Raw genomic sequence first — 16,311 nt, 5'->3', positions numbered from 1 at the left:
AAATCTAACTTGGTCCAAGGTGCAGAATCAGGGATATTTCAAAACTGAACGCAAAAGTGACTTTTTAAAGCATGCGCATTTATTCAGTTTGAGCCTTGTTTCTGTTTCTACTAGTATTTCTTATCACAGCCATCAGCAAATCAGTGACTGAAAGATAGGATGTTTTTGCATTGCACTTTAATGGAAAATGGATGCGTTGTTTTTCAAAATCACCTAGAGAAAGAGCAAGTTCCAATGTGCTGGCCATCAGGAAATAATCTTTTCTTCAAGCATTTTCACTTGCATGATACTTTCCAAAATATAAATATACAAATTTCATTCAAACTGCAATTCTAACTTTGTTATTACTTCTGGTTTAACAGACTGAAGGAGTTCAAACACAGGGTAAACCAGCTTATAAAGCTGCCATTCAAAGTACCTTTAGTCCTGGTGGTCCAATGTTTCCTGGCATACCTGGTAACCCCTTCGGTCCTTGAGTTCCAGGATATCCTGCTAGTCCAGCTATTCCTGGGCTTCCTCTATCACCCTTGGATAAACAAACAGAAAGTTATTTGTAATCACATTAGCCACTGACTCTACTTGTTTTGCTTGCTAAAAACAAACATCTGTTTTTACTTCATGCAAACCAGCTTCACTTGTATCAGATCTGGCGCTGAGGGCTTACCCAAGGCCACCGGCTGAACTCATGGCAGTAGTGGGATTTGAACCAGCAGAGTGCTGATTTGCAACCCAACCACTTAACTGCTATGCTACAGCAGATGATGTAGCTATTTCCCACATTCTGGCTACCAGCCACAGGGAGATGTGACACTGGCATGAAAAGTAACCATGTTGTTTGTTGTTCTTTTGTTCCATGATGTGACACTGGCATGAAAAGTAACCATGTTGTTTGTTGTTCTTTTGTTCCATGTGGTGCAAATTTAAAAAAAAACTATTTTATGACTAAAGATGGTACAATTGTTACTCACAGGAAAGGCCTCCTGCCCAGGTACCCCAGGTTTTCCAGGACTGCCAGGAATGCCCTCTGGTCCAGGATAGCCAGGTGGTCCCTTTTGGCCTAGAAAACCAGGCTTACCCTGAAAGAAATTTGAAACCTATTAGATTGTGAGTAAGATCATTATCTGGAGTGATTAATTCATTTAAAAACCCACTTTTAATTTTGTTTCCTAAGAAAGCTCAAGGTGGCCAATAAAATATTAAAAATAAACATAAATACTCAAATAAATATTTAAGAGGGTTTTTTATAGAGCTGTACTGTAACAAAACGGTTCTGAAAGGCACTTGGGTACCTGAAAAATTGGCTGGAATTATAAGGGTGCCTCAAATGTATGTTGGAAATGTGCTAAACAAGAAGGGACATTTTTTCATATGTGTTGGACATGTAAGAAAGCAAAGAGTTTCTGGCTGCAGATACAATAATCGATTCAGAAGATTTTGAAAATTAAAATTCAGTTGAAATCAGAGACTTTTCTGTTGGGAATAACGGACAGCCAGGTGGAGAAAAGCTTTGGAACTTTGCTTTTATACTTTATTACGGCAGCAAGAGTACTTTATGCACAAAAGTGGAAAACTCCAACATTGCCTACAGTGGAGGAATGGTGGACAAAAGTTTTGGAGTTTGTGTCAATGGCAAAACTTACTTCATTGATTAGAGAAAGGACATTAGTTAACTTGACTGAATGGAAACCATTTATAGACTTTTTATATGAAATGGGTAACAAGGATTTGATGACATTTGTATTTATGGATTAAGAAACATGAACAATAGAAAAAAGAGGGCTCTTATGATTAACTTAGAATACGTGAGACTCTAAAAATAATATATATTTGTTGCAGAGACAATCGGATCTCAACTTTTAGTGTAATTTTAGGGTCTTTATTACTACTACTACTACTACTACTACTACTACTACTACTACTACTACTACTACTACTAGTTTATGTATTGTTAGTTTGTCTTCTATTTAGAATATTGTGTTTTTCTTATCTTTATGTTTATTGTTTATAGTTTTATGTTATTGTTTATAGTTTATAGTTTAAATAAAAAATTCTATTAACAAAAGAACTTTTAAGTGGTATTCTAGCATTAGTCATTCGATGCATGCTTTCTCCAGCCCACCTGCTGGGCACCGCAGGATGGCAGGAGGTGGAGCACCCATCGGGGCATGACCTGATGGTCCCTGCCACCCTGGGTGAAGCCCACAATTCCCAAATCTTATGCATACTTTTCACCTTCCCATGGCTCCCTTAGGGGAGTCCAAAAGGGGAGTGAACTGCCCAGCCAGCATGACTCAACCCAGTGGATCTGCTCTAATGCCTGAAACTACCTAACCACCAAGTTGTGACAGGCATCCTCAGCTGTGGCTGGCACCCAAGGAGAGAGTTGCCCATCTGCTCAAGCAGCTGCTGCAGAATGGCAGTGAGACCCAAGAGGGGCTTTTGGCATGGCACTAGGCCCACCTCTGTTCCCCTTTGTTCTACTCTTTGGGACCCACTGTGGCATAGCTGGCATTAAGCCAGCCCTCTGCCCTAGCCTTGACTTCTGGAAGCATTGCTGCCACACAGTAAGTCCATGAGCCTCTTTATTCTGTCTATTGTTATTATCCAGTGACATCACATTAAATAGTGAAGACATTAGTCAGTACAAACTGGTGTCCTCAATATATTTGTAAAACACTAGCCACTTGAGGCCAGTGGAATAGCTGGGATATAAATCTTTTCAATAAATAAACATAGATATATTTGCAGCAACTTATCCCATGGTCAGCTGTCAGGTTCTGTTTATTTATTTTTAATATGAAGGAATTGCTTTCCGACTCAGGCTCGGAAAGTGACTTATAAAGTAAATCTATTTTGAAGTGTTGACTAAAACACTTTAAAAATGCATCTCAAAAATACCAAATTATGACCAATAACGACAACAATAAAGTACAATCAAATGCCATTGAAATACAGCTGGAATTTAAAAAGTATTTGTTTTCTAGACCAGCAGATCTTGCAGGGAACACTGCTCAGAGCTAGTGTCAGAGCAGAGCAAACCATAATGATTTATCTGCTCAGACTGCTTAACATCCCAGTCAAGAGAGAGAGTCCAGAAACTACCTGCCTCCTGAGGTATGGGTAAGCCAGATCACCCAGCTGTCTACTGCTGCTGTCCAGGACTTCACCAATAGGACTCTTGTTTGATTTCTGTGACTCTTTGCTGGAACAAGCACCTGAGTCAGCACATTTCTTGCACAAGGTTGCATCCCATCTTACCCTGGACTCCTGCAGAGGAAGGACCTGCCACCAGCGAGGTTGCCACCAAAGGGACGTCAAAAGGAGTTGCCACTTTGGGGAAGTTACGAGGGCCTGTTCATTTGTTTACAGGAATAGGTCTATTGGGAGAGCTAAAGTGCCTGCTAGGTGGTTGAGGGCATGCTAATTCTCAGCTGCCTTCTGACTGGGGAGGTAATTGGTGGGTATGTGTCTGGGGGAAGGGATTGCCATTCCCCTGGCCCTGGACATAGGGAGATATGATGGTGGGATGCAGACTAGTGCACTGATGGCAAAGAACTCGGAGACTGATTGAGCACAGCATAGAGCCCATATTGGGCCCTATTCTGTGGCAGTGATGGGGATAAAAAGGCAATATTTCTCTGCTATGATTGCACCTGCATGTAATTGCTCAGTTGAGCTATTTCATGTAGTTCAGAGGATTTTTACATCATGGCCCCATGGCACTGGACTCTGACCGCACCATGGCCCACTGTGATTAGTTTGCTATTTTCTTTACAGACAAAATCACCAATCTGCTCTGAGTTAGATGCCTACATCATTAGACAATGTGTATCTGGAACCTGCTTGTCCAACTTATATTGGTACTTTTCAGCTTGAGGAGCCTGAGGATGTGGACAAGATATTTGCAGAGGTGAGACCTACCACCTGTGTTCTTGATCCTTGACTTTCCTGGCTGATAAAAGCTACCAGAGGGAGGAATGGCTGAGTGGGTCAGGGTCAGGGGAGTGGTCAATGCATCCTTGAGAGTGGGATCTGTACCACCTGTGCTCAAAGAGGCAGTAATTAAACCTGTGTTGAAAAAATCTATCCCTGAATCCTACTGTGTTGAAGAACTTTTGGCGAGTCTCCATTTTCCATTCTTGGGCCAAGTGTTACAGTGGATAACTGCTTCTCAGTGACTAATTGCTTCTCAGGTTGTTGGAAGAGACTGATTTTCTGGATCCATTTCAATCTGGCTTCAGGCCTGGATTTGGAACACAGATTGTACAGGTCACCACGGTTGATGACCTTTATCAAGAGTTAGACAAGGTGTATGTGACCCTGCTAGTCCAGATGGATCTCTCAGTGGCCTTCAATACCATCAACCATGGAATCCTATTGAGTAGCCTCTCAGTGCTAGAGCTAAGATGCACTTTGTTATGGTGGTTCTAGCCCTATCTGGGTGATCGATTTCAGAAGATGGGCCCAAAAGACTCCTGCTCTGTCCCTTGGCAGTTGGCCTATTGAGTTCCACCCTTGTTATTTAATATGTACATGAAGCCACTGGAGAGGTCATAAGGAGGTTTGGGCTGCAGTGTCACCAATAAGCAGATGATACTCAGCTCTACCTTTCTTTTATATCTAATTCCAAGGATGCTGTTGATGTTCTAAACTGATGCTTGGAGTCAGCAATGAGTTGGATAAGAGTGAACAATCTGAAGTTTAATCCTTATGAGTGAGAGGTTCTTTGGGTTAATAGAAAGGCTGACCAGCAATGTAAGAACTCTCCTGTCTTAGATGGGGCCACACTCCCCTTGAAATTCAGGTTTGCAGCTTGGGAGCACTGCTTGACACAGCAGAAAGCCGGGTGTCTGTGGTGGCTTGGAGTGCTTTTGCCCACCCTCAGCTGCACCTGTTCCTAGTTTAGTTAGATCTAGCCACAGTCATCCATGCCTTAGTTACATTTTGACCGGACTACTGCAGTGTGCTCTACTTGGAGCTACCACTGAAGATTGTTTGGAAGCTAGCTGCAGAATGCTATGGTTAGACTGCTGGTTAGAGCCAACTATCAAGAGTATGTGATCCCACTATTACAGCAACAACACTGGCTGCCAATCCACTCCTGAGCCCAATTCAAGATGTTGGTTCTCACATTTAAAGACCTACATAGCTTATGGATATCTGAAGCACTGTCTTCTCCCATACGTTCCTGCCTGGGAGTTAAGATCTCCGGGAGAGACCCTCCTGACTATCCCATCAGCCAAAGAGGCTTGGTTGGTAGGTACACGAAAGATTGCCTTTTCAGTGGCAGCCCCACAACTATAGAACAACCTCCCTAGGGAAGTGTGCCTGGACCCTTCAATCTCAATCATTAGGAGGCAGCTGAAGAGTTTTCAATTAATTTCAATTAATTTTACTATTTATTGATAGTTTTATATAGTGGTTTTAAATTGAGGTTTTTATATATTTTTATGCCTGCTGTAAGCTGCTAGAGTGCTGTAAGGTAGAAAGGCAGCTAATAAATGTTCTTAAAAAATAATCCATACACTAGGAAACTGAATCTCTATGAAGATCAGCATCCAAAGGAGGATAATCTCAGTCAACATGACAACATCTGAAAGCAGGCACTTTAAAAAATACATTAGACTCAAAGCGGTCCAGTGCAGTCATAAAGAAGTTGCCTGCCTCTGGATTAATTCAGTTCCAAGAACTCATTCCTTTTTCAGTGAAGTTATAGCATAAATGTCAGAGCAAGAAAATGCCTGAGACTGCCATATATGGACTGAGGGAGAGGAAAGTTCTGAAGAACAAACATAATGAAAGCAGAAAAATCCATGAGGCAATAAAAGCAGACTGTTTTAAACATCAGTTGGCATTTATTCATTTTTTAACAACTGTGAAGACCCTGTGAAGAACATGGTTATAAAAAGCAAGAGATGCTCATGGTATCATTAAAAAGGAACATCTACCCGCCAAGCTGAATGAGCTAATTGCATTTCATTAGCTTTTTGTCTTTTATTAAGAGCATGTCATTTCCTGCATTAAGCAATTTGGATTTGTGCTACTTGATATCTGAAATGTAAGCACATGATGAACAAAACAGTCTGTTTACTTACAGGCATTCCAGGTTTCCCAGCTTGACCACTCATTCCTTTTTTTCCGACAGGACCCTGGAGATTCCAAAACATTTGTTAGCTGACAAAGCTGAGGAACCTAATAGGTCAGAAGCCTGCATTTCTATGTTAAGGAGCTAGGAGTGTTTGCATTATCTGGTGTTATGCCAGGGTCAAAGAATGCAACAATCACTTCAGTTAGGAGGGATCTAAGATCATGAGCTGATTGCAACTCATAATCTCTCTTCTAGTCTCTTGTGCTTAGCAAAACACTGCACTGCACTGATTCAGAAAAGCATATTTCATACACATATGGTCACAATATTGGGCGCTATTCCACTTGGGACCAGGGATGTTGATTGTGTCATTTCTACCAGCTGTTAGGCTGACTTTTCACTTACTTCAGAAGGTCAAAAGAGATGAGCTTTATCACATGAATAAGTGAAAAACCATAGAAGAGATCTTACCACAAGGAAGATATATTCATAAAATGTAGTCACACAAAGATGATGGGACAGTGTCAGCTGGGCCTTGCTTCCTTTGCTGCATATTGCAGTTTACCCTCTAATCTTTGTACTTTACTTTCCATGCAAGTTTAATGGCTTATTTTTAAAACATATCCTTTCACATGCCTGCTAACTACATAATTGTTAAGTGTACAGAACTCAATATCTTAATTATTCCCACTTAATTATTCTCACTAAGCAGTAGAAGATTTACATCTTCAGCTTCTCAAAGAATATATTGTTTTGCTTAACCATTGCCAATTTCTACTGCAGATTCTTTTTCATAAATGGAGCCTCCAAAGGAAATATCAAGCAAATCATCATGCCTCATTGCCATTTCAATTGAAAGCCCCTAATGCACAAAATGAAAGTATATGAACAGAAAGATAACTTTGTGTACATATCTGTGTTTCCTCTGATACTTTCATGCATTTTTGTAGTGGAATTCTCAAGAAGAATAGGTATGCACCTCTTTGCATCATACTGCAAAGAGTGCTGCTATTTTTGTAGGATATTTTTTGTATGTTTTAAATGTTTTAATATGGAAAGTTTTAATTGTTCTTAATGTTGTTATCCGCCCTGAGCCTGCTCGCGGGGAGGGCGGAATACAGATATGATATAAATAAATAAATACATACATACATGAGGTAGGTAGAAGGGTACCTGCAGGTCTATTGCCCCAGAACATGCTTGTGGAGATACAAGAAGTTTCACTTAGAGTCTCTACACATGAGACATCTTACACGGGGATGCTCAAGTGTAGGGAGATGCAATGTTAGCTGGGAAGTGTAGTTAAAAAGATCTCTACACCAGGGTAGTTTAAAAAGACAGTCACCATTCCTCAGAGGGTTTGTTAATTTCATCACCTCCCCTTTGGGGAGGCTAAGATGAAATTAACAAACCCTCTGAGGAGCAATCTCTGCCAGCTCTGTAAGATGTCTGTTTAGAGAGGCTCTTAGTGCTAGTCCTTAATGAGCTCTTTTGCTTGTGTTTCTGCTTGTGTTAGGAAGCATGGGGAAAATACCATGGTAGCCACTTGCACTAAGTCATACTTACTGTTTCCCCACTTGCATTTCTGTTTGCTCAAAATCTTGTGCAACCAATTTCTGTGCACTATAACATATAGGGAAGGAAGCACTAGGTGTTGCACAAGATTGTGCACAAGCAGAACTGCTAATTCCATTGTAAGTTTCCACTTGTGCATTGCTCGATCCACACTGGTGGTTATACTGTATGCCTTCAGTCCACTGATGGTGGCGCTTTCCTCCAGCAGAAGGAGTTTGTTATATCAAGGGAAAACCCCTCTATCAGTGGAAGGATCCAAGCCTGTGCGAAATCTCAGTTTTGTATTTGTTAGCAATTTGGGATCTACTTAAAATGAAAGCAGATTATCTATTATTTTCTCTTCTGTTCTATGCAATCAGTATTGTAGGAGTTAGCAACTCAATATTTTTCCTGCCACTAAAACAGCTTTAACTGCAGTTTTAAGATGTACATTTTCCATGAAGTCTCTGGCTGTTAAACTATTTTTAGGGATATGACTGGAATATTATATTTCAGCCTAGGGACATAATGGAAAATTTGAAAGGAGAAAACAGAGACGAGAGGGTTTTTTGGTTCTGTATTATTTATGTGTTTTCAAAACTTAAGCATATTGTGATCATGGGAGAAGCTTCACAGAGCTACTGAGCTATGTCAGCTAATAAAATATGGTTTTGCTTTCAGTCACAGATGATCACATATCCCTCAGAAAACAGTTTTACTGGAGGAGGACTAGTTTGATAGTGGAAGGTGCAATGGGCATATTAAAATTGTTTTTTTATTTAATCCTTTAAACATCACTTGGTGGCAGAGCATAACATTTCTTTGGCAGCTTTGACTGTATCCTCAGCTCAAAGAATTCTTTTCAAAGTACAACATTTGTACTTGATCCTTTGAACCTAACCCCAAGCTCGCCATTCCAAACACACAGGCACGGTGCCATTGCTGTGTTTTCTTTATGAAAGAGTGTTCAAATGGATTTGTCACAATGGTCACAACTGCAAGAGCTCCTTCAGAATGCCCAGTATGTCCTTAGACATTTTTCTTTATATAACAGCCTCCTCACATTATAGCTTCTGAAATTCATACAAATGCCAAAAAGTAGCTTCTCTTTGGCTGCTGTTCAAAACAAACATAAACCAAAGTATCTGAAGAACATGTGGAGTAAATTGTGAGGTTCCCTAGATTAGCAGTCTTCATCATCCAGGATATTCTTTCTGAGACATCTTCCTAAAAACAGTTCTTTTTAAAGGCACAATTTTTTAAAAAGAAGATTCATGCATGTTCCAGAAAAACAGCAACTTTATATTTTAAAAAAGATCAAAAAGGAAATGCTAAAAACACGCACACATGAAGCCAGATAGGCAATTGCTACCCATCTGTCCTTTATATCAGTACTCCACGATCTTCAGCAGTGGTTTCTAATAGCCTTGTTCTATGAGCTGCTGAACAAGTACCACAGCACACAGGATCAGGTGCTAACTCATAGTAGCTGGGGCCAGAGCCAAGGTCTCACTACTCATCCCAACACAACACAATCCATCAGCACTGCTGAGTCAAGATTGCACTCTGCATCCTATGCAGGGCAATGATTTGAACTGTTTCCTGCCCTTTCTTCAAGGAGCCCAGGGGCAAGAAAAGGGCTACTAATAGTATCAGAAATGTCTAGCATCATCTAGTCCAACATGCTGTTTCCAATGTTGGCCAAATATGTTCACATGCAACATGTAAAACAACAGCTCCAACTTCTTTATTACACAAAATGTGATCAATGAAGACACGAGCGAGGATTCTTCAGCAACAGCAGCCTCATTATGGCCCTTTCTCCCCAGGAAAGCTTGGCAGGCCTGCTTTGCTTTGACATTTAAGCTGTTGAAGACTTCTTAATTATTATTTCAACAGGCATTTGAAGGTTTTGGCTAATTTTAATCTGAGATTGTTTTATTTGCTCATTTAGTATTTTAAAAGACATTAGGAGTTTAATTGTTAATGTTGATGCATTTTGTTATGTTGTGGGTTGCCTCAAGGATTCTACAAAACAATGAGGTAGACTAACAATGCCGTCAATAAACAAATGAGGCAGTCATTAAGATAATCAGTTACACAGCAGAGAAAGGGCTTAAGCCTAGGTTTCTCAGATCCAAGTCCAGCTTTTTATCCACAAGACTGCACGGCTTTCTAACAGCCTGGTTGTGGGACATCTTATGGACCAGACATACATAATAAAACTAGAGGCTGACACATCTTATACTGGTTTCAGTTTAAAGCAAGGGGCTGGTGGTAAAGTTTCCCTGGCATGGATATAGTATCATCTGCCACTGCCTCAGTTGCTAATGAAAGTAGTCCAACAACATAAGCAATCCATTACATTGGGAGATTCCAGAGATAGAAACGGGATAGCATGGTGAAAAAGAAATTTAGGTCCGAGTAAAATTCTTAATCTTTAAAGTACTAAATATCTTTTTAAAAATCAATACAATGTATTCATTTGTGTCTGTTAACTTACTTGAGATCCCCTCTCTCCTTTTGGTCCTGCATCCCCACGTTCACCCGGCTCACCCTTTGGGGTAAAAAATACCCATTAAAAGAAATGGAGGAAAATCAGAGGCTGTCCCATATAACAAATATATTAAGTACAATTGTATTATTTTAAAATAAGAACAATGAAGGCAGCCCACTATACAATAGACTTACCGGTAGTCCTTGTTGTCCAATAGCACCTCTTTGTCCTGGAAGTCCTGGGTGACCCTAGAAATAGTACAACATATTAATGGGCGGGTAAATGATTCTATGAGCTTCCAGTGAAAATACGACTTTAGTTGCCAAACTGTGTCCCAACATGATCATTTCAATGCATTCCAAGTTGGGAGGCACTTCACTAGTTTTTCCCCTTTCAGATATACCTTATTCAAATGTGAAGTCCCCAAACCACCATTGCACTGCATTGTATTTAAAATATTTAAAATACAATAACAATACTCAGCCCATGAGCACATCATCCTTGCCCCTACACTCTATCTTTTTGTTCATTCATCCACATTTCAACAGCATAACAGAATTAATTCAGTGTTAGGGATGCTGCGAAGCTTGCAGTGAACAGGTTCAGCAGGCAAACATACCATGTTTGGTAGCCACAATCCAAACCATGAGCCAAACTTCAGATGTTTGTCTGACATCCCTCTTGACCACAAAAAGGGAAGGTCTCCAATGAGAATATCACAACACTACCAGGAACTCCCCAGGGAGAACACATACACTACACACACTAATTTTGTTAGACAAAATTACTTATATTAAAGTGCTAGTGCTCAATTGTGAAAATTTCATAATATAGTATCACAATATAACAAAAAGTAAGTATGTCCGTCTATAACATCAGTTTCTTCATAATTCCTTTTTCTTTATAATCTTTCAGGTGGATGCCAAAAAGATTCCAATAATGATATGTCCGTGGAACAAAGCTGATACCAGTTCAATATTCGGCAGCCTGAGGGCTCCAGTTGGTTGGCAACGAGCCCGCCGGCTTGTAATTCTGCTCGTTTCGATGTCTCTTCATCCCGGCCACTATTTTCTATGAATTATAATTGTCCACTCATTAATCATTATCTCAGGAATAAAGTTATTAAAAGCAATATATGGTAAAACGGATTTACAATTTACTTCACAGGTCCATTGCACATCGCATAATAGCAATCCAACTTCCTTGACGTGTACGGCCTCAATCAGCTACTTAGTATTTAACACCATGATCATTAGCAATACATTGTAAGTTAAAGAGACCTATTTTACCTCCATAACATGCTGAAGTTTGAAAGGGCTACTCCAATGTAAAGAAGTTACAACTGAAATATCAATATAATGATGTTACAAATAAAATTTCAGCAATACAGCCACATTGTTACAAAAATACTGTGAAATCTATCTCATTGTTTAGACCTTCAGGAGCAAGACTATCCTAAAAATCCACTGAGCCTCTATTCGTTGCAATTTCTTGATAATGTTATCAGCTGATTTTACAACTTCTGTGACTGATAATTTAAGTTCATGTTCACTCTCATGATAAGCCTCAAAATGTTGTACTAAAGGTGCCTTTCTATTCCTCGTTCGAATTTTTGAGAGGTGTTCTTCGTTTAAAAATCCTCGTACAGGGTCTCCTCTTCACTCAAAATTTTTTTCTACATGTGCTACCTCCAATGTGGTTTATATTATTGAATGCACTTGCACTTTATTATATATTGGCAGCACCACACGTCCATTAAAGACTCGCATTCAAGAACACCTCAAGGGGCCGTACATGTCAAGGAAGTTAGATTGCTATTATGCGACGTGCAATGGACCTGTGAAATAAATTATAAGTCCGTTTTACCATATATTGCTTTAATAACTTTATTCCTGAGATAATGATTAATGAGTAGACAATTATAATTCATAGAAAATAGTGGCCAGGACAAAGAGACATCAAAACGAGCAGAATTACAAGCAACCAATTACATGGTTGCTATATCATAACCTGCCAACTATATCCTTGACCAGGTATTTATCATATTTAAACTAATTGTGCTTGATCACCAACTAGTTCAATTCACGTCCTGCTCAGTGGTCACAAGCAGAAGCCAGTGAGCTCTCCAGAGGCTTCTGAGCAAATTTGGATGCATCCACTTTGCACAATTATACTGCCTTATTTTGTAAAATTAGACTGCTTTATTGCAGCTGTCTCCCTCACTCCAAACTAGAGATGGGCATGATCGGCATTATGATAGAAAAATACCCACGATAATGGCGTTCACGTGATCGGGACCCGGCAGATCGGTGCCGTCCATGGTGACCAATCCAGCGGTTGGGGGGGGGGGCTTGATCGGGGCGATCAGTATCTGATCGGGGATCCAGTCACTCTGGCGCCAGCAATCTATTCCCCTGGCAACGGAGCCAGGGGAATGCCTGAGCTGAGTTTGCTCTCCTTCTGTCACCCTGGAAACCCGAATGGAAGCCCAGCTTTCCTTGATCAGCAGGGCTTCCTTCCAACCACGGAGCAGCAACGCACTCACCAGTTGGGAGAAGAGACCCAGGGGAGGGAGGGGGAAGGGGGTGTTCTGTAGCCATGGGCACTCCAAATGTTTTTTGCTTTTTAAAAAAACGGGGCTTTGTAGGAGGAATAGCTGTTTTTCTGTCTGTCACTACCGGTTTTTAACCTGCTTTTAAAACACTCTATTTTGTGGGAAAACCTCATTCATGGCTCTGTGTGTGTGTTTAAAATATGCTTTTGGAAGACTGGCTGCTTGCTTTTAAAATCGGGTGGGGAGGAATGGAGGATTCCGTCCCTGCTTTTTTTAAAAAGCTGGCTGAAACATGTTGACGGGGTCTCTCTCTCTCTCTATTTGGAGAGGCAGGGATGGGTTAAAAATTTTTTTCCCCCTCTGCTCTAAGTGTGGTGTGTGTGTGTGAACATCCCCTCCCTGAGGGGAGGCGGCTCATCACCAGGTTAAAAACTCCACCCCCCCTGCTCTAAGTGTGTGTGTGTGTGTGAACGTCCTCTCCCTGAGGGGAGGCGGCTCGTTGCCGCCTCCCTGTGCCCGCCAGGCTCGGCGGTTGCCACCACCACCCACCTTCCCACATAGCTGGGAACAGCGGGGCGCCCCTCTGCTTTGGCCTCCCCGATCCCCGATCCACGGATCGGAAACGGGAGATGATCGGTGTGGATCGGTGATTTGGAGTTGTTGCCGGCGCCGATCCCCAATCAGCTTGATCGGTAATTTTTTGGGGATCGTGCCCACCTCTACTCCAAACTTCTGCCATTTTTTTTTAAAAAGCACATTTGTAAAAAGAAAAAAACTATTCTGATTATTTTTGAACTAAGATTCATCATGCCTAATTTGAACATATGAATGATAGACCAGTGGATCTTGTAGCACAGAAAAAGTGTTTCCCATCACTGTGGCCTAGAATTGCCAGCTCCAGCTTGTGAATTTCCTGGAATCTGTAGAGGACAGAGTTTGATGAAAGGAGGAGCCTCAGCAGGGTATAATGCCATACAGTCCACCCTTCAAAGCTGCCATTTTCTCCACAGGAATTGATCTCTGTGGCTTGGAGACCAGTTGTAATTTCAGGAGATCTCCAGCCACCACATGGATTGGCAACCCTACGGTACGTGAGATTGTTTAGTTAGAGATAACCAGGGATTGAATCTAGGACTTTCTGCTCTATCATAGGACTTTTTGTGGCTTTCTCTTCCCGCAATAAACTCCTGGTGGGGTCCTTCTGTTTTAACCACAAAAAAGCCCAGTGGGATATACAATGGTTTTCCCCACAGCCATACAGTGAACTTATTGGCTCATGGGAGATTTAAACAAAATTCTTTATGATCCAAGTCTTCTATTCATTATACCACCAAGGCTTCTGAACATCTGCTCCTAGACAAAAGGGTAAGTGGCACATAGGGAGAGGGGTTGGTTAACCCCTACTCCCAGCACTGCAGTCCTAATTCACCCCTTTAAAGAAGTGGGGATTCACATAACCATGGATCTCCCAATTGAAAACTAACTTGGTTCTGACAGAGGCTTCTAAAAAATTTCTGTTTCATCTAGTTCCCTCAGTGATCCCTCCTTCCTACTCTATGTTTTAGCTGTTCTGTGTGTGTGTGTGTGTGTGTGTGTTTTATTATAGTGTATGTGTATTTTGGCTTGGTTTTAAGTGTTTTTAAGATGTGTTTTTATTATGGATGTTTTGAAACTGTTAGTTGCCTTGGTGGTCCTGATCAGGGTAGAAAGGCAGGATATAAAATTGGTAAGCAAGTAAGTAAATGAATAAATAATAGCCAGTTACAGAGCACAGATACTGAAGCAAAATCAAAGTATGTTTTTACCTTGTAACCTACATCACCAGGCTCTCCTCTATCTCCATGCTCACCAATAGGACCCTAAAAATTTTTTAAAAGATGCCAGATTGGTTAAATTTTCATTCAAAATACAGATATATTAGGAAAAATATACAGTTAAAAGAAATATCTTAGCACTCCTCAGAAAAAAGGAAGGAAACGAGATGCTCTCAAATTTCTTAATGTGAACCAATTACAGATCTTCACTGGCATGCAATTTTGTAATTAACTCTACAGTGGCAAATGATGAAATATATTTATAACCATAATACATGAAATACTGTCTAAAATTATTTGTAATAAGGCAATTTGAATTTTTAACTTCACAGACTAAAACTGAAAAGTAGGGTGCTTTTGCAGAATATAGTGGAAACATTGGAGAATTTTAACAATACTTAGCATTTATGTAGCATCTTAAAGAATCCATAGCGACTCACACACATGATTTCACTAGTCTTATCAAGAGGACTGTGCTGTTGTTTCCATATTACAATTGAGAAGTTAATTCTGAGAATACTGCTTTACCCAAGGCCACCTACAAGGGCAGTATGTCACAGTAAGATTTGAACCAAGGAAACCTTTGATTCATTACTCGCACCCTTGGCCAGTTTAGTACTTTGTTAGTATTTTTATTTATTGTTTTAATTGTGACCTCAAGAATAATTTGAAAATGGCACAGAAATTACTGGCCAAAACAAAGATCCATGGGTCTAGAATAATTTCTTTGTCTCAGAAAATACTCACAGAACACAGACACAGTAAGAAAGAAAGTGGAATTTGTGCAAGTCCAAATATAACTTTGTATTTTAAAATGATTATACTGGTTGCAAGCTTTTAAAATAAATTTTAATGATAGTGTCTGGAGGCAGCTATTTTTGGGAACATCGTTTACTGTCTCCTATTTGGAATCACTTATATAGTTTTTTGGATAAAGAAAGACCTACTGGTTCACCTATGGGCCCAGGTAGTCCCAGTACTGTGCTGTCTTCACCAGGGTAACCCTGCAAAAAAGACAGATCAATCATTTATTGGTCATCAAACTTGAGTAAGTCTTTAGTAAGCTATACATGAACATTTGAGATGATTCATAACTCCCTATTTTGAATAACTGCATATTTGTAGCTTGAAAAATGGCATGTTAGATATAAAAAACTAAATGCAGACTTTTAGTAATGTGTACATTCATGTCACATTAGTAAATATATAAACACATACTAACAAGTTGCTTCTACATTTGTGCTACTGAAGGATTCCTTTCCCCTCAGTAAAGTGTCAGTGGAATTGAATGGTAATTTTATACAGAATTTAATGTAGTGCTGAATTGCACATGGGCAAGTTCATACTATTATGCTTAAATTATGCTTAATTGTAAGTAAAATAAGGTTGCTTCCCCATGGAGCTCTTTCCCTGTGCCCTTCCCCAAAGCTGCAGCAGTTTTTTGGGAGGTTTCTGCATGACACAGTTGTACAGTGATTTACCTTCCAAATTTTCTCCAGCCCCTCTCCACAGTTTCCCAAACCTGCTTTGGTATCATCTTTCCTGAAAGATCATACTAAAAGCAGCTTTGGTTCTAGTGTGAACAGGAAGATACGGATTTCCACACCTCCCCACCCACACCCATTGCCATATACCCACATGCCCACCATTCCCCCTCCCGGCCCTCCATCATCATCAGTGGGTTTTTTTAAAACCAGCAGTAGGTGTATCATTAAGCAGCACCACACAATAGAGATATATCTACTACTGATCTTTAAAAAAAACAGCACAAATAATCACTGGAGGGTAGGGGGGATGGCAGGCA

General features: G+C 40.3%; 1 protein-coding gene across 1 annotated transcript in view; it reads right to left on the bottom strand.

Moving 5' to 3' along the window:
* Positions 1 to 16,311, bottom strand: part of COL24A1 (collagen type XXIV alpha 1 chain) — a 259,353-nt gene that overhangs the window by 41,440 nt on the left and 201,602 nt on the right. Inside the window, exons 43-49 of the mRNA XM_054980368.1 lie at positions 15,455 to 15,511; positions 14,499 to 14,552; positions 10,334 to 10,387; positions 10,146 to 10,199; positions 6,096 to 6,149; positions 969 to 1,076; positions 419 to 526 (exon numbers count right to left, since the gene is read on the bottom strand). Of these exons, the coding sequence (XP_054836343.1) occupies positions 419 to 526; positions 969 to 1,076; positions 6,096 to 6,149; positions 10,146 to 10,199; positions 10,334 to 10,387; positions 14,499 to 14,552; positions 15,455 to 15,511 (489 nt within the window). The remainder of the gene's footprint in view (positions 1 to 418; positions 527 to 968; positions 1,077 to 6,095; positions 6,150 to 10,145; positions 10,200 to 10,333; positions 10,388 to 14,498; positions 14,553 to 15,454; positions 15,512 to 16,311) is intronic.

The sequence above is a fragment of the Eublepharis macularius genome, chromosome 5, assembly GCF_028583425.1.
Source record: "Eublepharis macularius isolate TG4126 chromosome 5, MPM_Emac_v1.0, whole genome shotgun sequence".
Classification (NCBI taxonomy): Eukaryota; Metazoa; Chordata; class Lepidosauria; order Squamata; family Eublepharidae; genus Eublepharis; species Eublepharis macularius.
This window is presented reverse-complemented; position numbering and strand designations above follow the sequence as displayed.